Consider the following 24,931-nt stretch of genomic DNA (forward strand, 5'->3'; position numbering starts at 1 on the left):
CTGAAGAAGATAGTACAATTTTGCCTATATATAATTCATAGGTGGGGAAGTTCTATCAAATCAAAGGGGTACTTTTATTCTTCCTGAGGAACATGGCACAAAACAAACTACAAGAAACTTGTGTGAGAAAGAATAAGCTATGATTTACTTTGGGTACGAATTCAGGGATGGGAAGGTGCTGTAATTCAAAGGCAGCTCTGCAAACCTTCTCCTTGCATCATCATTGCCTGTTTTCCTAGTTTTACTTTTGTTCTCGTGAAAAGAGACAGAATGATAGCTCTACTCCAGAGCCTCAAAAAACTCACTCAGGAGTTCCTTCAAAGCAGGAACAGCCATGTGAACTTCCCTGTGATACACACACCAACACTTTGGAATGAATTGTAATGGTGCAAAGCTACCTGAAAATACCCCTCCAAACCATATCTTACGCTGCACTTCTTTATTGGTACTCCTCTCTATATAATGTTGACATTGGTGTAGTCATTCATATAAATTTTATCCCAAAAAATGCCATATTTCTGCCAAATGAGTGGGTTTTTTCAGATGCATGAGGAAAGAAAGTGTGAAAGGGAGATACAGTTGAAACAGCTAGCTGGACAGCACAGTGATGCTGGGACAGGTCTTTAAGATGTAAAAAGTTGGGAGCTGATTTGATAGGATGGATTTTGGGCACTGGACAGAAAAAGCAAATGGATGCATACTGGGGAGAATGAGAGTTGTCGAGTACAATCCTGCTTCAATGCTTTTTATGCTAAAGGGTTCCCTGAGTTTTGGTTCAGCCAATATAGCTTATTACCGCAATCCTAAACCCTAGGGTATATCACCGTGTCCCACAGCCGTAGGGAGGAGGAGGAGAGAAGATCCAGCAGGCAGGAATTGTGCAGCAAGATTGATCTATTTAATTATTTTACAAACTCTTTTATAGACTTTTTTCTTCACAGTCTAATTGGACAAGGATCAGCCACCCCTTGGGGGTGATTGGCTAAAATCCTAAAACATCCATTGTCAAAATATTTTTCTACTGCACCATAAACAAGACTTTTCAAGGCTGCAGGTGTTTGGTTGTTTACAGAACTCTGCTACCTCTTTTGTGAGAGAGAAAAGTCTCTCACGGACTTAGAAAATAGCAAGAAAATCCTTGCTAGCAGCATTTTTGTATCCACAATAGCTCCTACTGATGGAGCAGTATACAGTATCTGTTGCGGTGGCTAAATTCACTTTACACCACCCAAGTTACCCTAAAACTGATCTCTCCCTACAACACTGCGCTAGAAAGTCCTCCCTTTGTCTAGATTCTGCTGGTCACTGGCCCTCTCCCCCCACCCATCCCTTTTGCCATTGGCCCCTGTTATGTCATTCAACCTTGCCTCTGCCCCCTAGCCCTCAGACTATTGGTTTTGGATGCTCTGCCCGCCTTTGGGAGTTTTCGGGAGAAAACCGGCGCAGAGCAGAGATTAATTCTCCTGTTGTGAGACTCTGCAAGGCTCTCTTTACCATCAATTTCTTAAACAACTCCTTTTCAGAACCCATCCCCTCTGTATTCCGACACTTTACCAATTCAACACAAGCTAAATTAAAAGAACAGCCACTGGTGTTAGTCAAGGATCCAGAGAGCTGTCAAATTCAGGGACCCTTTCCACTCATCACCTGGGGAAGGGGATATGCTTATGTTTCCACTCCAGCAGGTTTGAAGTGGGTGCTGGGAAAGAATATCAAACCCTACCTTGGACCACCGACAACAGCTCCTGAGAACACGAGAAAAAACACAGATAACCCCTTGGCGTGGGCGTTCAGTCCTTGGTTCTTCATGCCTCTGTTCCCTTCGGGGGTGTTGCCATTAAACACCTCGGAACTGCATGCAGAGAACCCCTCTCGCCTCTCTGTCTCCAGTTCGTGCACAGACTGTGTGTGTGAGCAGCTGTTCACGACCACCTGCGAAGGTGAGATTGTGTGCACACGTAGGTGCTGGCAGAGTGCTGCCAAAGTGTCTCCATGAAGGATCCCGTGGAATATACGCGGCATCGATTCACCGAAGCCCTCATTCAATAAGTATCCAGTAATTCGAGGCCATTAGACAAAACACCAAAATTAGGAGTCTTCCACCCATATTCTCTTCCAGTGATGGAACAGCTGAATTTGGGGTTCGACCAGACGACCTCCTATGGCCCCTTTCCACCTCAACTGTTCTGTGATACTGTCAGTCACTACCAGTGATGTGTGATCTCTCTCTTAAAAGTGCCTTCCTACCAGGTGACAAATGTGGCCATCTGCGGGCCTGCCTCTCAAGGAAAGACTGTCCTAAGGAACAAAGGAGGACAAAGACAGTCCAAGCTATGGAATTACTTCCATAGAAAAAATGACTAAAATAGTGCTTTTCCTTTGTTTCAGGAAAGCTAATCAGTGGACACTGGAAAGGAGAGATGATGGACAGTAACACTCCAGCCTCCCATGTTGTCTCCTAAGCATCTGTTGATGGCCTGTCACAGGCAAGCTACAGATAGATCTCTATGAACCTATAAATGACTGAGTAGAGCTGTTTTTTGTCGGGGTCTCCTTCCCTGCCATGTAGTCCTGGGAGAGGGGCCCTGGGGGGAGGCACGGGGTTTCCCTGCCCCTGGTCAGCCTCGTTCCCCACTGGTTGGTTTGTGTTTCCCGGCGCGGGCTGGGACCCTTGGTCCGGTGACTGTGGGAGTTCCTCGGGAGATCCTGGCCATGCAGCTCGGGAAATAAACATCTCTGAAACATCTACCAAGAATCTGTTCTTATATACTTCTTTCTACGGGCCTCCTGGTTTGATACATTGTGTTACAGAATGCCCGCTGTAACAGTTTTTCTGTTCAGTACACTTGTCAAGCTTCTCATTTTGTCATTCCCTTCCTGATCTCACAGGGCAAGCAGGAAGTAAGACGAGACATGGGGAAAGGCACAAGAGAACAGGACTGGCAAAAGAAGGAAGGAGGCAGGATTTTTGTTCAATGAGAACCACCATCAGTGCGAGTCCCCATGCCTTCCACTGCCAGTCTGACTTAAATGATGGCACTTTATATCATTGTTCTGCCACATTTAAAGCATGCTTCTGAGTGAATGTAATGCAGCACCAGGAGTGTCAAAATGATCTAAAGGCACTTAATTAAAAGATGGGCACCCTTCGGAATGGTTTTTGAGTTCCTAGAGGGTGTGGCCATTGCTTGGCCACACTGTTGCCATGGCTGCTGTGTGGGCAGACGCAGTGACACCCGTGTAGCAGGCGGTACTATGAGCACTGCAAGCAGGGCAGTTACGTTTCCAGGATATGTGTGACCATGACTGAGCATTTAATTTAGATATTTAAAGGAAATGGGTGTGAGAGCAGCCTTCATGATGTATCACCATCAAACTGGCACAGCTCAGAAACCTTAACTGAGATGTTTTTCTGGTGCCTAAAGGCGGCAGAAGTCGCACACCAGCCTCCTCCCTGCTGCCTGTAACTGAGGGAGGTGAAGGAGACTCGGCTGATGGCTCCATTCATCCCTGCGCCCACTTTTTCCTACAGGAAATGTGCGATCTCCCAGCTGCCATCCCTTTTTGGTGGCATTTGATTAGAAACGGTCAATACATCCTCCAAGTCAGGCAGAGGAGAGAGGCGAAGGGCCCTGTCCCGGTACCCCCGCCCGTGCCTCACTCCCCGCCGCCGGGTCACCCAGAGCACGCCACTCCCCTGCGGGGGCAGAGCCAAGGCTCCGAGCCGAGGCGGCCCCGCTCCCTCTCGGGCCCTTTCACTTTCGTTTCCGCTTCCGTCGCTCTCCCGGGCGGGGCTCCTCGGCGCGGTAGCCCCGGGGCCGCGGTCATGGCGCTGGCGATCCAGGCGCTGCGGGTGCTGTGCGCCAGCGGCGGCTGCCTGGAGCAGGGCGAGCTGCAGCGGCGGCTGCCGGGCTGGCCCTCGGCCGAGAAGCTGGCGGCCGTGCTGCGGGACGCGCAGCGCTTCACGCTGGTGCGGCGGCCCGGCCAGGCGGGGGCGGGGGCGGCGGCCGAGGTGGCCGTGGTGGTGGCCACCACCCCCGTGCGGCTGTGCCCGGAGAACGGCGCGGGCTGTCCGGGGCAGTGCGGGCGGCTGCACCTCTGCAAGTACCACCTGAAGGGCTTCTGCCGCAACCAGCTGGCCAGGTGAGGGGCGGGGGGGCGGCTTCCATCGCCGGGCGGCCGCGGGGCTCGGCCTTGGGCACGGTGTGTTCCTTCGGGGGAAGGAGCTCTCAGTAAAGGCCTTGCAGCCCTTTCCGCGTCTGAAATGCGCGTTGCCCGCCTCCTTTTATTTGCGCGTGTGTTGTTGCAAAGGAGGCAGACACAGGCGGTGGTTTCACAGCTTCGGGTCTCAGCACTTCCTCCCCAGATCATCACCCTGGCGCTTCCCTTCCCGTGAGCAGGGCCGTGCCAAGGGAAAGCTGAGTGTCCCCGCATGTCCCTGTGCTGCGGGACCCTGGGGGATATACTCATCGGCTCAGAGGGAGCGATGCTCTGGAGCTTTGGTGGTTTCGTGGTTTTGAGCTGCAGGTCAAAAATGCCGATATTGTCAGACTGCACTAAGGCTATAATGACTGCGAATCAGAAGTAGCGTGGCAATTATTCTCAGAGTAATTCTGTAATCTGTTTTGCAAATCACATAATGGCTTTATAGAGGAGCAGTAGGGATTTTTCTGAAACTAGCTAGTTTGGTGTGCTTTTTCAGCTGTTCAGTGTAATGCCCATGGGGTAGCAAAGTAGTGCCAGTCTGTTACACTCTTTTTGCTGTTGGGTTTCTTGAGTTCTAGGAAGGAATGCAGGTTTGTTCACAACTTCTACTCAGACCACAATCTCCGTGTTCTAAAGCAATATGGACTTGAGAATTTAAACCATGATGAACTTTGCCAGCTTCTGCTTCAAAATGACCCTTCCCTCTTACCAGAGGTGAGTATTACTGTGCGAGCTTCTTAGCCTTGTTTCAGTGAGCATCACAAAGTGGAAGACGCTTGACAGAGATGGAGATGTTGAACGTCAATTTAGTTAGCTTAATGCAAATCTTAAAATAAATCTTCATCCTCTGTTCTCGCCTGTGGTGGGTTCACCCTAGCTGGCAGCTGAGCTCTTGAACAGTTGCTCACCCACTCCTCACTCTCTTGTAACAAGCAGAAGAGATGAGCATTAACAAGAAGAACAAAAGTGACAAAACCTGTGAATGAAGACAGTGTAGCAAGTGGAGAAAAGCAGGGAGAAAACAAGTGTTGCAAAGGAACACTTCTGCTTCACCACCTCGAAGCAGACTGATGCCCAACAAGTCTCTGAGCAAGCGCCGCCTTGTAAGAAGGACCCATCTCCCCCTTCTTCCACCTTCCCTCTGTCCCCTTCCCCACTATTTTTTCTTTTTTTCATTTTTGGAGAAGGACATTATATGGCATGGAATATCCCTTTGGCCAGTTTGGACTGTTTCCTGGTTTTGGCTGGAATAGAGTTAATTTTCTTTCTAGTAGCTGGTACAAGGCTGTGTTTTGGATTCAGGATGAGAGCAATGTTGATAACACACTCATATTTTAGTTTTTGCTGAGCAGTGCTTGCTCTAAGTCAAGGACTTTTTCAGCTTTTCATACAGCCCTGCCAGCCCATAGACTGGGAGTGCACAAGAGGCTGGGAGGGGATGCAGCCAAGACAGCTGACCCAAACTGGACAAAAGGATATTCCATACCATATGACATAATTCTGAACACTAAAACTGGGGGGAGGTGGCCCAGGGATGGCAGCACACTGATGGGGACTGGCTGGGCTTTGGTCAGTGAGTGGGGAGCAATTGTGCATCACTTGTTTTGTCTAGTCTTTTATCATCATTATTTCCTCTTTCTTTTATGCCCTATTAAACTGTGTTTATCTGAACCCCACGAGTTTTACTTTTTTTCTGATTCTCTCCCACATTCCCTGAAGGGAGTCAGCGAGAGGCTGTGTGGTGTTTATCTGTTCCAGTTTCAGCTGACACAGAGTTAATTTTCTTACTGGTACCATGTACAGTGCTGTGTTTTGGGGTTAATATGAAAATAACTTTGGCAACCCACTGATATTTTGGCTTTTGCCAAGTAGTGCTTACGTTCAGTCAAGGACTTTCCAGCTTCCCATGCTCTGCCAGTGAGGAGCTGCACAAGGAGCCAGGAGGGAGCATGGCCAGGACAGCTGACCTGAACAGACCAAAGGGATGTGTTATCAACACTGTTTTGGTCACAAACCCAAAACATAACATGGTATGGTCTGCTGTGAAGGAAATTAACTCCATCCCAGCCAGATCCAGTATGTCTTACCATCAAAATCAGGTCCAAAAAATTCACTATTCCAAAACTAGAAAATTAAGAGATGTGACTTAGCACTAAATCTTATCTGCTTGAGAATGTCTGTAAGAATGTTGTCTGTTGAAAAATCCTTCTAAACATTAGCAGGGCAAAGGAAAAGCTATCAAGTAATCATTTGGAAAAAAAGAAGAAAGAAAAAATGTATCTTTTAAAAGCAAATGTATGCACATAGCCATACAAAACTGAAAATCATGGATTCAAACAGTCTAAATGAGCGCATTGTACTTTAATCTTTAAATTTTTCTTTTCTTCTCCTACCCAAGGTCTGCTTGCATTATAACAAAGGTGATGGACTTCATGGATCTTGTACCTTTAAAACATCCTGCACCAAACTGCATGTTTGCCAGTACGTTTTGCGTGGCCAGTGCAGATTTGGCAGCAACTGCAAACGGTCCCATGACTTATTAAATCCAGAATGTTTTGAGAAACTGGAGAGACAGGGAATGAGCTCAGACATTATTGAGAAACTACCTTCCATTTATAGAAACATGTATGACATAAAAAATGGCAAAAGGAACATGAATGACATAGAAGATGCCAAGTCTTCACCGTGCAAAGGTAAATAATATCATCTTTTGAATACCTCAGAAGAGTCACTGCAGTGAATTTAATATTTTCCCAGCTGTCATTAAGAAAACGGTATTGAGTCAAGGTTCTGAAAGGTTAAAATTTTAGCTAAGAGTTAAAAGAAAATTTATATTAATTAAGATACAGAGTAGAGAAACAAAAGACAAGTTAATGATTAGTAGATGCCTAAGCTAGAGCCAAGTGATGTATTATTTGCCATTATATTTTACGTTTTGTTTGTAGAAGGAAACAGAATAAATGAACTGTCATCAAAACAAATTGAAACTAATTGAAACCAATAGAACTAAGAACAGCACCTGGGTTTCGTAATAATGAATCAAAAGTAGGAGATCTTGGGCTGTGCCAAGAGGTCATGAAGGCCTGCCAACAGCAAGAAGGTTAAAAGGTTACTGTGAGGAAGACATTCCTGACTTCATCTTTCAGGACCACTGACCCAATTCGAGACCACCGACCCAATTCAAGAGAGAAGCTGCGCACGCGTGAAAGACCAATGATCTCATTTTAATACGAAGCGGAGGATGGGGGGTGCTGGGGTCATACATATGTAGAAGATGTAAAACTTTGTGTAATAAATAGAGAACAAAGAACCTTGTACTTTACTTTGCTGGCATGTCTTTAGGAGGCTACTCCCATGCCGCCCGCCAGTGCCTGAATAAACATACCACTTTCTAACTTTAATTAGTTAGAGGGTCTTTTGTCCGTGGATATTGGGATTTAATGAATCAGTATTCACATCTTGATTTGTCTTTTAGGAGCAACCTTGTACCTGTCTCAGAGATCTGTGTCTTGACAAGTGAAGTCAGGAGAGGTTTCTGAGAAAGACAGTGCTGGTGTTCATAAAATTCTTAAATTTGAGGTTAAAAAAGCATAACAGGAACTGGAAATGGGGAGCTCTGTAATTTTGGGGTTTCTTTGGTAAAATATGTAAAGGTATATTCTGTTTAAGAATAAAGGTTCTAAAGGTATTCTGTTTAAGAATAGGAGTGGTGGTTACTTGTCTGATTATAAACTATTTAATTGTTTTTCTTTAATGTAACAATTGTCTAGCACAAGAATTTGCAAATGGCACTATTCTAGTTACTTCTTAGAAGTGTAATATTTTGTTTGCACTTTTCTTTTGAAGTTCTTTCTTTAGAATTGTAAGTTAAGTATAGCTTAGCAGGAAAAAAAAAGGATTAACAGAATGGAGAATCCAAGTGTGTATGTTCATCTCCACTATTCTGCCTGCAGTTCCTTCTTTTTTATTTACTTAATGTGCTTTAATTTATAGAATATCAAATTTTGAAACTTCATATTTTATAGCTGCCAGTGTATGATCAGCTGTGTGGAATGCACAGTTAACTTGAGTCCATCTGGAAGTGTAAAGGCATTGGATTCTATTCTCATTCTGTGGTGATAGCTAAAAACTGTATCCGAGGAAGTCAGCAGTTACAGGGAAGTCAAGTTCAGAAAGGATGGATACAGGGATGGACTTGGAGTATACAAGGTTATCAAAGGCTTCAGTGTCTTTCCGGAGCTGACTGCAGTTAGGTAGTTACAAACACTGCCTTTAGGCATCTTCCCTAGGGATAGGAGCACTTTTAAGAGGGCTTGTTGTACAAAGGGTATTAATAAGTCTTATAATTCCCTCCCTAGACAGAAAACCCAGCTCTAGACGGAATTCCTCAGCTACAAATGATGATGAACCAGAACAGATATGTTTACATCATCTGTACAGAAGTTGTGGCTTTAAAGGTAGGTTGTCTCAAGTATCAGTACAGACTGTGTCAAGTCCAGCCTGTTTTTCTTCTCTCATAAAGAAGAAGTGGTAGATATCTTTCACAGAAAGGAGAAACCTCAGAGTTTCTATTTGTGTTTAGTTAAATCTCACCAGTGTCTTGAGTACTGTAGGAAAGTGTTTGACCTGGCACACCATACAAAGGAAGTGTTTTGTTTTGCTCTGGAATCTGCCCGTGCTGAAGATTGGCTACTCTACCTGTGTTTACCTAAGGGATTGCTGAATGATAGGAGTCACATTTCCAAACAGGAAAGATGCAAAAGATACTCTGAATTCTACATTCTCTGTTGTTTCTTCTAGTACTCTTCTGTTCCATCTGTCTTAGCTGTCTGCCTTTCAGAATGTTCCAAGGTGTGCAGGAAAAGGCTGCTGTGCCAGCTTTCTTGTTGACTTTGTGTCATCTTTTCCTTCTTGATGTTCTGACCTGTGGTAGCTCCCTGAAGTACTGCACACCTTCTCATACGAATTGTGTGGTGCAGTTTCTCCTTGACTTTCCCTGTAGTTAAGTTTCCTTTTGTTCTGCTGTGCAAATTGACCTCGGGTTTATGCGCATGTGTGCTGGTGATGTCACCTTCACTCCTGTTGAGGAGTGACTGTACACTGACTTTGAACTCTGAGTAACACTTGTGATACCTGGCTCACTGCTACCATTGCTCTTCTTCGTGGGGCCTGGACCTCTCAGAGATTTGCTGAAGGGCAAAGGACTTTGAGACTAATGGAATAATATCTGTGTATGTATCAAAAGAGAGGAAAGGTGATGGTGGTTAACCGGGTTGTATTGGAAAGCGTGGGACCTAGGCATGGTGGGACGGTGACTTTGCTTCCTAGTGGCTGGTACAGTGCTGTGGCTTGGATTTAGTATGAGAAAAACATTGATAACACACACTGATGTTTTAGTTGTTGCTAAGTAGTGCTTACCCAAAGTCAAGAACTTTTCAGCTGCCCATGTTTTGCAAATGAAGAGGTGCACAAGAAGCTGGGAAGGAGCATGGCCAGGATAGCTGACCTGAACTTGTCAAAGGGCTATTCCATACCATTAGAATATTGTGCTGTTGGGGTTTTAGGAATTCTCCTAGGGTTTTTTTTCTGTTAAAGGAATTTTCCCCATACGTGTTGCTAGGGGGACAAATTGCTGGGTATTTAAGAAAAACAAAGAGCTACCCATTGGGGGTGGGATGCATCTGGCTACTCTTTTGTTTCACCTGGGTGTGTGGGCAGTCGGTCCGAAGGAGAGGAAGGCTGCTTTTCCTTCTGTGGAGAAAAACCCCAGGATCCCCAGCCCACCTTCCCTGCCCCGCTGGGAGCCGGGCCATGGCCGCCCTGCCCAACCGCTGCTTCGAGCCTTCACTACTTTGTAGCCCTGCTCACCCTGCCTGCCCAGACCTCCAGGGGGTTCCCCGCTTGGATACATCGGGTTTGCCACCCGGGATTTGTGCTCATCCCTGCCGCTCCAGCCTGCTGTTCCCGAGGGTCCGGCCGGACACCAGGATCGGCTGCCCAGGGGTTTGTGAAGCCTTTGTCCCATCCCTTCCCGGGATCCCAGGCCACCAGTGCCGCGTGCTCCCCGAGCTCGCTCCGGAGCGCCCCCTGCAGCCGCGGGGGAACCATCGCACCTGCCCTGCTCACCGGGAGCCGCCAGCGCCCCTGCCGGCTGTGAGCGGAACTGCACCCGAGGGGAAAGGGCCCGACAGCCGAGAAGGCTGGGACTGGGTTTGTGATTGTTTGCTGTTACTGCCATGGTTATTGCTGTTTGTTTGACTGGTTATACACATATAGATATATCATAGTAAAGAACTGTTATTCCTATTTCCCACATCTTTGCCTAAAAGCCCCTTGATTTCAAAATTATAATAACTCGGAGGGAAAGGGAGTCGCACCTGCCATTCCAAGGGAGGCTCCTGCCTTCCTTAGCAGACACCTGTCTTTCAAACCAAGACATATACTCAGCATATAAACTGTGGGGAGTTGGCTGGGAGGGGCTGATTGCTGCTTGGGAATGGGCTGGGCATAAGTCACTGGGTGGTGAGCAATCCTAGTGTGCATCGCTTCTCTTTCTCAGGCTTTATTCCTCTCTTGCTTTTTGTTAACTTCCTTATAGATATATGAGAGTGTATATCTACATATATACTTATACTTACACTTACAAGTATATCATATATATACTTCTACTTACACTTTATATTGTACTTTATTATATTTATATTATATTGTACTTTATTTCAGTTACTAAACTGTTCTGATTTCAACCCACCCTGGATTTTACCTTTTTCCTGTTCTCCCCATCTTGCTGGGGCAAATGGGAGTAAGTGGCTGTGTTGTACTTAGTTACCATCTGAGGTGAAACCATGGCAGTCCTTCTCCTATCTTAAAACTAAGCACTGCTGTGCTTTGGATTTTTCCTCAGTAATACCACTTTGTGATGTAGTTGTTAAGCATAAATACATTTTTTTCTATTTATGAAATAATAGCCTTGTATGAGCCTGTCATCTTTATTCTTTTTTTGTCTCTGGAACTGAGAAAGATCTGTGCAATTTTAATGTGCAAAGAGAATCTAGTATGTACAGGAACTGACCTTCTACCTAAGCCCAAAAATTAAGTGTTGCTTGCTTATGCTGAAAAATTCTGAACTACTGCTTGTAATGGTTCCATAGGTGAACACTTCCCCTAACTATCCTTTTGATGATTTTACCAGCTAGGTGTACAGCCCTGAAATGTTGGAGTTCTCTCATAGCCTGTTAAAATAATGCATCTCCTAATTCTTTTTTTAAAAACCTTTACAGAAAAGTGTATCAGAACCCATTTTCACTTGCCATATAGATGGCAGGTCTCTGATGGTAAAACCTGGAAGGACTTCAAGAATATGGAAGAAATAGAAAAAGCATATTGTGACCCAAAGAATGTCAGGTACAAACTCTTACAAAAATTTATAATGTTTGGAGTTTGCTATATTGTACCAGGCCCTTAGTGGCTACAAATTGCTACAATTCTACTGTAGTCATTATATAAATAGTTTCATATGGCATTCTTCTGCTGACCTCACCTTGCATGAGATTTGGCCCTCCTTCCCCCTTGTCCCACAGTCCGTATCATGGAACTGGCAGAATACCTGGAGAGAGAGAGATATACTCTTGGGTGCAGAGCACATGAAGAATATGGCAATACCTTTCAGAGTTTGAACTCGTTATGTAGCACGAAGAGAGTATTGGAAGGGGCTCATACCAGTATGCCATGTCCCATGCTGGAAAATTACCTGTTCCTCTTCTGTTACAGCCTCTTCGAAGCCCTTCTTAAGTTTAGGACAGTGTTCTCTTTAGAATATAGTTGGTCAGCAAGAAGGAGCCAGTGCCTGTTTTCCACCGTTCCTGTTTATGTTATGTAACTCACTAATTTAGGAGTGGGTTGTGGTTATTGCCCATAGAACCAATGTGAGAGATAATACTGAAATGCAAAATATGTACAAATACGAAACAGAGCTAGCATACAGAGTTGTGAAAAGTGCAAAGTGCAAAGCACACAATGTTGTGAAAAGTGCACCTTTTGTGTTCTGCTTTTGGGTGAGATCAACTTAATTTGCAAATTTGCAGTGGGCTTCTGAACCTATGAGTAAAGCTTCAAACAGTTCCGATTTTTTTCCCTCCTTTTTTTTATAGATTTGATTATGCTGTTACTGAAAGTGGCTCGTTCTGTGTCGGTTTTCAAGATATGTGCTGTGGGTTTGCAAAAGTCAGACGTCTTTCTACAGCCTCCTCTGTGACCAAACCTCCTCACTTCATTCTTACAACAGAATGGATCTGGTATTGGAAAGATGAATACGACATGTGGCAGGAGTATGGAAAACAAGTAAGTGTGGAGAAATGGGGAGACTCCTAACTCTGTGTGAGAAGTGCGGAACTCTGAAAAGTGCACAGCGTTTTTAGCCTCCCCCTCTTTTGTCACCCTCTTCCTCTCACTCATACTGTACAGATGGACATTAAAGGCCTAATGGGGTCTTTTCCCTGAGATTTTGATTGGTTCAGGTAGAGGACTGATCACTGGTGAGTCACAAATATTATCAACAGATATATTCAGTGAGCTGTGTCAGATAGGAACACATTAATACATTCTTTCCATTGCTTCTGAGTAAAGCCTCCTTCTCTGAAGTTCCAGTAATACTCTGCATCTTTGTTGGTCTAGTTGGTGAATGTGTGGTCTGTCCTGGTTTCAGCTGGGATGGAGCTAATTTACTCCCTGGTAGCTGGTGCAGTGCTGTGTTTGCATTTAGTATTAGAATAACATGAATAAAACGGTGAGATTTTAGTTGTTGTTAAGTGGTGCTCACTCTAAATCAAGAATTTCTCATATGCTGATATATCCTGCACCCACCATACATACGAGAGTTGTTGGTTTTTAAACTTCCTTGTCTATAACAGACCAGGAGAAACTTCTTTTTTCTCTATTTTTGGCCTGACAGGGTGATCTTCATGCAGCTGCTACTGTCTCCAGTGATGACCTGGAGAAGGCTTATTTGGCCAAAAGTTCTCCAAAGCTGACCTTCAAAGCTGGAAGACATGAATATGAACTAAATTTTGAGTGTAGGTTGCATTTGTTTTGTTGTTTCGTTTTGTTCCTGCCTCCCAGGTCTCCTGTGTTTTTGAACTATCTTTTACAGAAGATATAAGAGAGAAATTTGGACTTTGAATTGCAATGCTTACAGAGACAGAGCTTCTATCAAAGTTCTCAGGATAAGAGCTGTTCATATAAGCAGAGTGGCATTCTATTCCTTCAAAGCTTTTATTTTTGAGAAGTTCTCCTGCTAGGTTTCAAAATGTCTGCCAGAAAGTCCAAGTATGACACTGATGCTGGCACTAACACAAATGGTGAGGAACTTCTGAAAGATTTGACAAGCCAGCTTCTGGTCTGCTTTAATCACTGGCTTGCAGGAAAACAAATGCTTGGACAAGGTGTAGGGTCCAGACAATCCTCAGCATTGCAAGATTTTTGCAGATATTTTCTTTTCATCCTGTCTGGAAAGGCTGAGAAAATACCTTGAGTAGGTCAAAGTAGGAAGAAGTGTTTTCCAAGAGTTCAGGAAATATAAGCCACAAAAGTAATGGCACTGTCATCCCTGAGCTGTTCCCTTTTCTGGTATCCTTCTGAAAAATTACAGAGAACAGTGGTAGGAATCAGCCTGCCTAGACTGTCAGTTTGGTGTAGTTGTCTTTGATCCAGCTCTCCATTACTATCTCATTCTGTGTGAAAAGAAGCCTAACAAAAAAACCCCAAACCAAAAAACCAGAAAGGGCATGTTGTGTGCTCTTTGTGATTTAATCAAAAGCAATGCTGAAAAACTTGTCCAGCTTAGAAGTGAAAATTGCACAGTAAAGCAGTCCCTTTTCTAAGGTTTGGGCTTTTTTAGTAACTTAGGCAAAAATATGCAGTGTAGATGTCTTCCAAAACTTAATTTCTAGGCTTGATGATGCCAAGAGGTTTTTTTGTTTGTTTGTTTTCCTGCGTGTCTCTGAAGATGAGGCCTCATTGTCCTGGCTGGTACTGACTCTTAATTGTTAGTATGATGTCGCAGTAGCTGCAGAGGTTCCAAGATCCAGAAGGAATGCCTCTAAAATATAGGTTGCTGTGACTTGTTTCTGTTGGTGGTCAATAAAAATTAATGGTCTGTGATAGATGTTGAGTTCTGTTTACAGGGTTTGAAATCTACAACTAAATGTAGGAAGAAAGTATCTCAGTTGCAAAATGAGGAGGAAGGAGTCCTTTTGTTGATGTTTTTGACAAAGCAACTTAGAGGCAAATGTGGCTGCAGTGTGAAGGCTTTCGAAAACATCTTTGATTGTTCATGGGATTCTGTTTGGTTTTTTTTCCCAGCCATGATGCAGAAAAACCTTCACTACAGAACAGAGAGAATGATTTGCAGAAGACCTAAATTTGTCTCTCAGACAGAGGTGGAAAACACAAGAGCCAGGTAAACCACAACTGCTCATTCTGAGGTGATGAGTTTAGTGCTTTGTGAATGCAGAATCTTCCATGGGTGCAAGTAGGGTGAAGAAATAGCTGTTAAGGCAATTGTGAAAGACCTGGAGAGGGAAAGGGACATACCTTTCCTACAACCATGTCTAGCCAGGGCAGTGTTGCAGCCTGGCCAGCAGTTCCCAAATCAACTTAGGAACCTCTATGGTGAAGAAAATTTGGGCTTGGCCACAGGAAGTGTGGAAATGTAGGAAATAATTCAACACGTAGCAATGTTGGAGGGAGCTGCTGACTTCAACAGTGAATACAGATGGAATCAATAATGTTTATGTGTACTAGCTCTTTCTGAGAGCTAGTACATTGAGTAATTTTCAAAGCTAAGTGCAAGTTTAGAAAAATTCTTATGAGATCAGCCAGACAATCTGAAAGGAAAGCAGTAGTTGTTACAGATAGAGCAAAAGGTGGGAGCTTGCAACGAAATACAATTGCATGTAACAGCCAGTTTATGCACATTCCCTTGCAGCACACAACAGTCCTTGCTTAAACACTGAAAAGAACAGCTAAGCATGCTAATTAAAATTGGGGTGGAAGTAGAGGGGAGGACTGTGTCTATCCTGTTTCTGTCAAACTGATGTGATAATGGATGCATTTGTATTTACCTACCCCAGTGTAGCAGAGCTTTTATACATACATTCACCTCTGCAAGAGAAATCCTTACATGTTTAGTTCAGAGTATATCTTTCTTTTTTTCTAATTTGGCATCTTGCTTCCTGACATAAATCTTGACACAATGACTTGGAACAAATATTTTCATGTGCTGAATAGAAATGACAGTTTTGAAATATTTTTGAATATGTCCAGTTGCCTGTAGTCTCCCTAAGCTTGACAGAAATGTTAAGTATAATGTGTACATAAAATGCCATGTTTAGTTTTATTTTAATTGTCTTTTTGTAATGTCTTATAATCTACAGGGGCTTTAAACATTCAGAAGGGTTTAAGAGCATTCCAGCTCACTGGGACAAATCTGCCCTGCCTGAACTGGGATTTAAGGTTTGGAGCTTTTTGGGGGTTTTTTTCTGTCAGTTTTGTCATGTAAGGTTTATTCCATTACAAGGTCAGTGTTTCCTCTGGCTCTGTAAATGACTGTTTCTAATGTAGCATAATACAGAGGTATTGGTAAATTTGAGCCTGATATCACACTGGGCAGACCTGAGGTGAAACAAATGGTGGCAGTGAAACTGTGGCAACATGGACTTTCATGGCTACTATTAAATCCCTTGCCTTGGCAAATTTGCTGTGTTAACAAGAACGCTACTGGTGCCCAAAATTTGTTGTTTTGAAGTCCCAACACATGCTGAAGCATCAGAGGTAAATGATGCCTCTGAACTTCAGGGTAGCCATTCCCTTAGCTGTAGACTGTTGTATGTCTATGGAGAGCTGCTGAACATCAGATTTCACAAAATCACACAGAATGGTTGGGCTTGGAAGGGGGGACCACTGGAGATCATAGAGACCAACCCCCCTGCTAAAGCAGGTTCACCTAGAGGAGGTCACACAGGATTGTGTCCAGATGGGTTTTAAATATCTCCAGAGAGACTCCACAACCTCTCAGGGCAGCTTGTTCAGTAATAGATAATATTTTATTATTTTATTATTTTATATTTTATTATTACGTTATATTTTATTTTATTATTATGGATATTTTATTATTACATTTATTATTATTTTATTCACTTCAGTGGAGTAAAACTTGTTTACCTTTGTAACACACCCAGTTAATACCTGCGTGGTTTACCTTCTCTGACTTCTGGTCTGCTTCCACCAGCTCCTCTGTCAACTCCAGTAACTGTACCTACAGAAAAAGTGTTATCTGATGCTCGAAAATCACTATCTTGCAAAATGCAAATCCTCAAGAAGTTGTCACGAAGAAATAGGGAAGACTAATGTTGACATTTTTTATGTTCCTATGAAATCATGCAAGTAAACTTTGCTTCCTTTCAGGACTGTCATGTAATGAACTGATTTTTCAGTAGTGTGATTGCGCTTTTCCCTAAAATTGTTCAAAGCCTCTTCAATTGGTCTAGAAACACAACAGGCAGTGCAGGGAGTGTAAACTAAAAAGATTCTCTTTGGTTTTCTGCAATGTAAATTCTCAGCTCCTTTTTTATTTATGTGCTCATTTCTGCTATGTATTTAGATACCGTTTGATGCATGCAAATATATCTTGACCCAAATATTAAGAGGGGTTGAGTGGCTGCACAAAAGCATGCAGATCCTTTATTGTCCTGTGAGAGAGCAACCTGGGTGTCATAAACACTACAAGTTCCCTAGATTAGAGCTCACTTTTCCAGAGTGGGGATTTTCAATCTGCATTTTTTCCTAGATTATTTTGACTGCTCATACCTCTGCTTCACAAAAAAGACTTTAAAAGTCTGAGTAGGGCACTAGGTAGGGTGGCTTTGTTATGATTAAATAAAAGATGAGAGTAGCTTTTCAAACTTTTCCTTGCAGCTGATTGAGCTTGACTGTTCTTCTGAAGAATACAAGAAAGTCAAGGTGGACTTTCAACGCACAATGCCCAGAGCAGCTATTAAAAGGATTTGTAGAGTTCAGAACCCATCCCTCTGGGAACTGTATCAATGGTATGTGTAAAACACTGCTCTGCTATGTATGCATGATGTTTGTTGTTGCTGCAGTTAGCTGTGTGCTGTATGCTAGACACACACATTCCTGAAATGCCTCTGCTTCCACTCTCCCACTGAACTACCTGCCTAGTATCAACTAACCCAAAACTCTGTCAAGACACAGAGCTTAGAATAGTCAGATTCGGAGCTTTGTGGGAGGAATCCTTGCTCCTGACTTCTGCCAGGCCTGTGTCCATGACAGCTTCCTTCAAGTGAAACCTTGGAGCTGGTAATGAGCCACATCTACCACAATGTTTTGCAGCTGGTCAAAAGTGAAACAGCCTTCAAAATTAAATGCAAAAGTCATGGAGGGCAAGCCTTAATATGAACTAATACGAATAGGTGCTCAGGGAAAAAAAATAATGCTGAGATTTTTCCCCCTCTCTTCAAAGGCAGTGAATGAAAGAAAACATTGTCGTATTAATGCATTTGTGTATAATGAAAGCATGTTTGTATGCAGCCTGACAGCAAGATTTGTATGCCCAAATTAGGCTTTACTGTAAGGATTTTGAGAATATACTCTGTAAAATTGTGTTTGAGTGCCCGTATGGCTGGAACCTGGGGGGACGGCCTCTGTGGAACTGCAAAGATTCTGCTTCTCATTGCAGGCAGAAGGACCTAATGCAGAAGACCAATGGTGGAAAGGCTGCAGATGAGCGATTTTTATTTCATGGGACTAATAAAAAAGACATTGATGCCATCTGTCAGCAAAACTTTGACTGGAGAATCTGTGGCCTTCATGGGACAGTCTACGGCAAAGGTTGTTTTTACCTCTTTTAGTAATCCTAGACTTGCTAAAAAATTCTCAGTACTCACTGCAGAGGTGTAAAGTTTAGAAAGCATTACTTGGCCAGTCCTGGGCTTCTTTCTGTTGTGATGTGGGCAACAGAGCTGAATTTCACAAGGGTCATTTGGAGCTAAGGCACACTGAAAGGCCTTGGGCTCTGCTCTCCTAAGTCCTTGCAAGAAAAGACAGACTTAGGAGAGGTCAGTTGTAGAGTTGGCTTCTGCTGGACTCCAGGCTTAGTGCTGTTCCAGTTTCTCCCAACTCCTATAGGAAAGCAGCCTGGCTTTTTTTTTTTCTTTTTTCTCCCCCAGGAATGTAAATGCCATTCTGGTTACAGGCTTTTTGCCTTGTTAGCAAATTATATCCTTTTACATTGTCCTGTGTACAGGAAATTACCAGCACACGGAGTGGAATAGCTGAAACAGGCTGACTGGCTGACTACCCACCTTTCTGCTTGAATACTTTGTAGCCCTCAGAAATGTTAGAGAATCACAGCATATTCCAAGTGCAAAGGGACCCACAAGGATCATCAAGTCCAACTCCTAAGTGAATGGCCTGTAAGGGGATGGAACCCACAGCTGTGCTGATGAATATTAGTAGCCTCTGCCAGGAGAGGAAATTTGGTGATATTGGGGAAGGTGGACATCTAGGATCAGGAGGAAATCCTTTAGAGGATTATGATAACATTTAAAACATTGCTGGGATGGCTTTTTAATATGTGTGCTGTGAAAACTAAAAAGTGGAGGTAATGCATAGTGGTCATTTTCATGTAGAGGGACATACAGGACAAGTGAAGGCTTTGGAAAGGCTGCTCATGAACTGCATAATGGGTTTGTTAATTCATTTTCACACAGTATCATTTTGTTCCTGCAATGTTGATGTCTTACCAACTCTGTCTTGGTTTCTCTTCTGCAGGAAGCTATTTTGCAAGGGATGCATCTTATTCTGACAACTACTGTGGGACAGACTCACACACCAAGACCATGTTTCTGGCACGAGTGCTGGTGGGGGAGTTCACTGTTGGTAGTTCTGATTATGTTCGGCCTCCCATGAAGGACAGCCAAAACTTCTATGACAGTTGTGTGAATAACTCTTCAAACCCTTCTATCTTTGTCATCTTTGAGAAGCAGCAGATTTATCCAGAGTATCTCATAGAATACCAGGCATCAGCAAGATATCTATAGCAGCCAAGCCTGTCATCCTTATGTTTAACTGGTTTAAACATTTTTTTAGTTTTGGCTTAAGAGAGAGAAACTGATTTCGAAGAAGCTGTGTGATCAGATAGGTGAGTGGTCAGAAACATTTTTTCTCTATCCTTTCTGTGCAATAGAAAACAAGGCATAAAAAGACAGGATGTTTTAGAATTCCTAAAATCTTGTGTCTGTATCCTATCTTTAGCAGCTTCCACATTTCCCTGCATTATGAGAGCCCTTCCTAAATTTATTAGAAGAATTTGCTGATGGTTGTAGCATGAGGATTGGCTATGACTGCCAAGTTTAAACAATTTTTAGTTACTCTTTCAGGATAGATCTTTACACATGCTCACTGGTCAGAGGCTCTGTCCCTCTACCTGTTTATCTTTTAACTCAAAAGTGGATAAAACACGTGTTTTAGTAATCTGTCTCCTGTAACAGTAGACATTCAGGTGTTTGCAAATGTGAGTGTACAATCTCTGTGCTCAACTCATTGCATAAATTACTAGTAGCACTCTTCTTTTTTGTCCCTATTTAATCTGCACCAACAAAACCTCAAAAATTAAACTTGCTTGTTGAAAAAGAAGAGAGACTTATTTTCACTTGTTGAGTTTCTCATTTGAAACAAGTACCAAAGATACAAGCATAACAGGGGTTGCTTGGTGCTCTATCAAATAAATACTCTATTTTATGTCTGTGAGAACACAAGTTTTTCATTACTTTCACTGTGCCTACAAATGAAAGAGTGCTGGCAGGTGCTGGGGAGGAAGCAGAGGAGGCAACTCACACTGTTATTTAATACCATACTTAGGAGGGAAATACACGGCTTGTCCTGCTTGATTATCGGTACCTTGTTTCTGTGGATGAACTTTATTGTTCCTTTACAGCTGTTGGGAAGGATGGTGAGTGACTGTCTCTCATCAGGTGTACTGCCTCTTTGGGTGCAGGAGATTCACAGGTTTCCTGTGTAATCAAGCTAACTTTGGACTTTTTTCAGGAAAGATGTGCTTACTAAGGAAGTGGTCTTCAGCCACAGAGCTGAAAGCTTTAAAATGTGAAGATCCGGTTGAATATTTAATTATGCCCATCAGAACAAGATAATAGTGTTGAGCAGTCATCTTACATGTGTGTAATCAAAAAACTTGAGCGTGCAAATATTTTTTTAAGATTAAAGTTGCTGATGCATAGAGAAATACTTTATCATAGGTTTAATGTGCTAAATTAGCTATAAGTCAGCTATAGCGTACTGCAAAAGCCTTAAAAAATACTTTCCATATGACCTAAAAAAGCTCATCTCTAGCTGCATTCTGTGTACTTCTTTTTAATTCATCTGGATGATGACTTACAGGTGTACACTGGGTAACTCTATTACTTCAGCACTGTGAGCCAGGAGCTCGGCCATGATTAGCTGGAGTAAGGCTGTGCAGACCCCTTTTTATGTGAACTGCAAATCTACCAGCATGATACCTAAAGGAAAATACTCCTATTTGTGTTTAATCCCAGTAAAACACAGGATAGGGAAAGGCAAGTTGACTGTGTTATTTCTTCTGAAAGATTTGTAATAGAACATAAATGATAAATCTCATGTCAGCAAATGAGCTTGTCAGCAAATAGTACATTCATTGAGGAGGAAAACATTTATGTGGGAAAGCTTTCCTACCTGTGCAGAATAAGGTTTTTCTGCCAAAAAAACCGCCATATTCATCTACATGTTAATGGCAAATGAGAGTACTGGTAGTATGCCTTTCTTCCTCTGAACATAACCAGAATTTCAGGTAAGAACTAGGATAGCTAAAATTATGTTAATCTTCTGTCAGAAAATTGAAACAAACATCCTTTTTCAAGGAAGAAAGTTGAGATATTTTTATTGACATTTTTTATTGTATTTTTAAAATGTTTAACTTGATTCTTGGAGAGGATGTGTGTATGCTTGTGTGTGTATATGAGTGTAAGTAAAACAGCGAATAAAATGCCTGGTTATAGTAATTTGTCATCTGTTATTTCTCTATTATCACAGAAAAATAAAAGTTGCCATGTTTTCCACTTTTGAAACTGCAGGGGTAACTTTCTTGTGTATAGTAAATAAACAGGTATTCAAACCACTAAATTCCTTCTGATGGTTTTCTCTCTAACAATACTGAAAGTACAATGTTTCAATACACTTGTGAGTTTTTGGAAGCTACAGCTGTTTGGATTGCATTTGGAAATGAACAGATTAAAGAGATGTTTGCATTAAATCCAAACTTTGGACAAAAAGTAATATTGAACCTCTTTTCTGAGTGAGGAGGAGCTCTTTTGGCTACTTAAGCAACTGAGCAGGAAGAGTGCAGTAATCTGTCACTCACTCCCATGCAATGTGAGGAGAAAGATAAGCTGAGAAGATTGTTTCCTTTTTCGGTAGCAGGTCCATCCTGGCAAGACCGACTGCACAGCCAGCAGAAGCCAAACAGCTTGCTGTGCTAGCCGTGGGGTATGGAGCATGGGGGTTTATAAGCCCTGATCCCATACCTGCTGGGCTGGGAAGGGGGCTGGCAGCCAGCCAGCCAAAGGCAATACACTGCACCCTTTAAGGAGGCTTACCTGTAGCCAGGTTTGTCATGATGTTCTGACTAGATTTTATAAGATGTGGATGTCAAAATCCTGTCCAAGTTTTGGCAGCAAAGGAGTGGCAGTATCTGGTGTGGATACCTGCAGCCTGGCAAAGTAAGGGCTGGTGGGTGAGAGGAACTCGGGTGGATGGCACATACCGGCTGTGGTGGTGTGCTCAGTGCTGCTGGCCTTGGAGAAGGAGCGTGGCTTCTAGGAACCCGTGCTCAGAGATGCCTTAGGGCCAAAGGGCAAGCGGGAGTTGCAGAAATGCTGCTTAACTTGGAGTACATCCAGCAGAAAATCCAGGTGGCATGGCTGTTACATGGGCAGCGTTTCTGGTGCTTCCCTGTTTCACCAAGAGATAGGCTTCATGGCCTCCATAGCTCCCCTTGCACTTCTTGCTTCAGGCCCATCACAAATTTGCCTCTATTGCAAAAATCCTAGCAAATGAGGAAATTCTCCCTCCTTGAAAGTAGCACCAGCTCCCAGCAGTGCAGGGAGAAAAACATCTTGGAGACGGATGAGATTTTTCAAGGTCAGAAGAAAGTGAGTGGGGCCAGTATGAGCCAAGCAATGAAACAATTTATAATCAGCTTTAAATTCTTTTACCATGCTTTCTACTGTAAACACGTGGAAGAGTCTGGTATCAGGTGAAGCTATGTCCAGGATGTTTAACAAAGGGAAATGAGAAGGTGGTCATTTCCTGAAGTATCTCACACAGAGAGGAAATTCTGCAGTTTAATGCCAGGTAAGAATAGATAGTTCAAATTTGCAATCCACGAAGCATAATGATTTCTGCCACCCAACTCTGTTTTTCTAGGAATACTATTTATAAAGTACAAAACTGTAAAGCCTTTTTTCTATCAGCAGCCTCATTAAAAATACCATTTTACACTGACAGCTTTCTGTCATCATTACAAAGACCAGAAGACATTTAATAGAAGCTTTCCTTTACCAAGCAGCCTTTGCTTAGTATCAGCTGTCAGAGAATGACTAAAACCCTTTTCTAACACAGACATGCCAAATTTTAAACAAACTCACAGCTCAGCAATGCAAGACAACACACTTGCTGTTTCTGAGGAGAGGAATTATTTTAAACCAGCTCCCTTGTTCCTCCCTAGACCCAACTGCTGTTGACTGAAGCATGTTGTACCAGAAATGCTAAATAGTTACCATTACTTAAGGATATAAAGCTATGTTTTGCTGTTGCAACTATAAACATAATGCTGGGGGTGGGGTTTTTTGTTGTTATTGTTTTGGTTTTGTTTTGGAGATTGTTTGGGTAGCTTTTTGTTTTTTTTAGTTTGGTTTTTTTTTAATTAATTGTAAAACCAGCTCTGCTCAGGATCATGTTATATAGGTGCACAAACACACTGTGATTATGGTGATATTACCAGTTTCTGTTTTGGACAGCTGCTGGCAGTCTCATGCCTTGTTTTTCTGGAAATGTGTGCTTCCAGAGGCTCACTGAGCCCAGCCACAGCTCACTCTGCAGGCGTGTTGCTGAGCTCACACAGCCAGGGTCAGGTCCAGCACCACTGAGTGTCCTGGTACAGTGTCTGCAGTGTCTGGGGGCTGTATTGCCAACTGTTACTGAGAAGGAACAAATGGCTTGGGGCTCTTCCTGTATTACTGGAAAGCTGGCAGCCTTTTTTCTGTCTTCTCTAGCTGTCTGTCTCAGCCTGCATGTAGAACAAGGGTTGATGCACTTCCAGAAATCTGCCTTCAGATGCAAAAAATAATTTCTCTGTTTCACAGTGCTACAAACTGACAGGTGAAAACACATAACACTTCCTAACCAGAAGCCTGCAGAACAGTTGAAAGACTGTTAGCACAGACTCAAGTGAGTTTACTTGCACACATACTGTCCATGTTCAACGTGGATGCAGCTGGGAAAGACTCTTGGTTCCCTTCCCAAGCCTGTAAAATGTGATGCACAGCTGCAGCCACTGCAGGACTGGTTTTTTCCAGTGGAATCAATATTTGAAATGATGCTGGTGGAGAGGAACCTCAATGCATCCCAGTCGTACCAGTTTGATGCCAGTGCCAGCAAGAGATGCACAGAGCCTGGAGAGGGATCACAGATCAGCAGGAGATCACCTGAAGAGCAGCACAAGGGAATTCCAGCCACTCCAGCCAGTAAGATGGGGCCCATCTTGACTGTCTCTGTGCAAGCACATGCAGCATGCAGAATGAAAAATGGGGTTAGAGATGTGCACTCCTGCAGGTCTGTGATCTCACTGGCATCACACAGCCATGGTGGGATGGCTCCTGTGACTGGAGGGCTGGAATGGAAGGATACAGGCTTCTGAGGAAGGACTGTTGGAGGAGATGAGCAGGGGGTGTCACCCTCTGTCGGTGCATGGAGCTCCACCTAGGGATGGATGAGGAGCTGACTGAGACCTTACAGGTCAGGATTAAAGGGAGGGATGAGGGGCCCAAACAAGCTCATTAATATTCAGAGATCACCTCCTCCAAGGTCAGGAGTCATGCATCCCAACAAAGAGGAAGTCAGGCAAAAATACCAGGAGACCTTCATGGATGAATGTGGGGCTCCTGAACAAATCAAATACAAAAAAGTCTAAAGAGGGTGGGAACAAGGACAGGTATCCTGGGAGGAATACAGAGAAATTGTCTAAGCAGTCAGGGATCAGGTTAGGAAAGCTGAAGCAAGCCCTGATGGAAATAAATCTGGCCAGGCATGTCAAGGGCGACAAAAAAGGCTTCTATAGGTATGTCAGTGATAAAAGGAAGACTAAAGAAAATGTGAGCCCTCTCTAGAAGGAAACAGGAGATCTGGTTACCCAGAACATGAAGAAGGCTAATGTATTCCATGACTTCTGCCTCGGTCTTCACTGCTAAGTGCTCCAGCCACACCACCCACGTTGCAGAGGCAGGGACTGGCAAGAAGAGTTTATACAAAATCATGTGTAAGAAAGGGACAAGCTTGATTTAGGCTTGGAGTATTTTGTCAAAAATGAAGCACATGACAACCTCCTAATTCATGTAAG

The 24,931-nt window shown here is 43.3% G+C and overlaps 1 protein-coding gene across 2 annotated transcripts; it reads left to right on the plus strand.

Moving 5' to 3' along the window:
* Positions 1–3,775: 3,775 nt before the first annotated feature.
* On the plus strand, positions 3,776–21,317 carry LOC104696494 (protein mono-ADP-ribosyltransferase PARP12-like). 2 transcript variants are annotated; one of them, XM_039570520.1, is made up of 12 exons: positions 3,776–4,143; positions 4,779–4,920; positions 6,605–6,899; positions 8,565–8,663; positions 11,487–11,610; positions 12,357–12,546; positions 13,157–13,277; positions 14,566–14,662; positions 15,639–15,717; positions 17,179–17,309; positions 17,960–18,111; positions 19,054–21,317. In XM_039570520.1, the coding sequence occupies exons 1-12, from the start codon at positions 3,827–3,829 to the stop codon at positions 19,320–19,322; spliced, it is 2,016 nt and encodes a 671-aa protein (XP_039426454.1). In that variant the 5' UTR covers positions 3,776–3,826; the 3' UTR covers positions 19,323–21,317. The 2 variants fall into 2 exon arrangements, with proteins under 2 accessions (XP_039426454.1, XP_039426455.1); XM_039570521.1 differs by having other exon boundaries at positions 4,785–4,920.
* The last annotated feature ends 3,614 nt before the right edge of the window (positions 21,318–24,931 follow it).

This window comes from Corvus cornix, chromosome 1A, assembly GCF_000738735.6.
Source record: "Corvus cornix cornix isolate S_Up_H32 chromosome 1A, ASM73873v5, whole genome shotgun sequence".
NCBI lineage: Eukaryota > Metazoa > Chordata > Aves > Passeriformes > Corvidae > Corvus > Corvus cornix.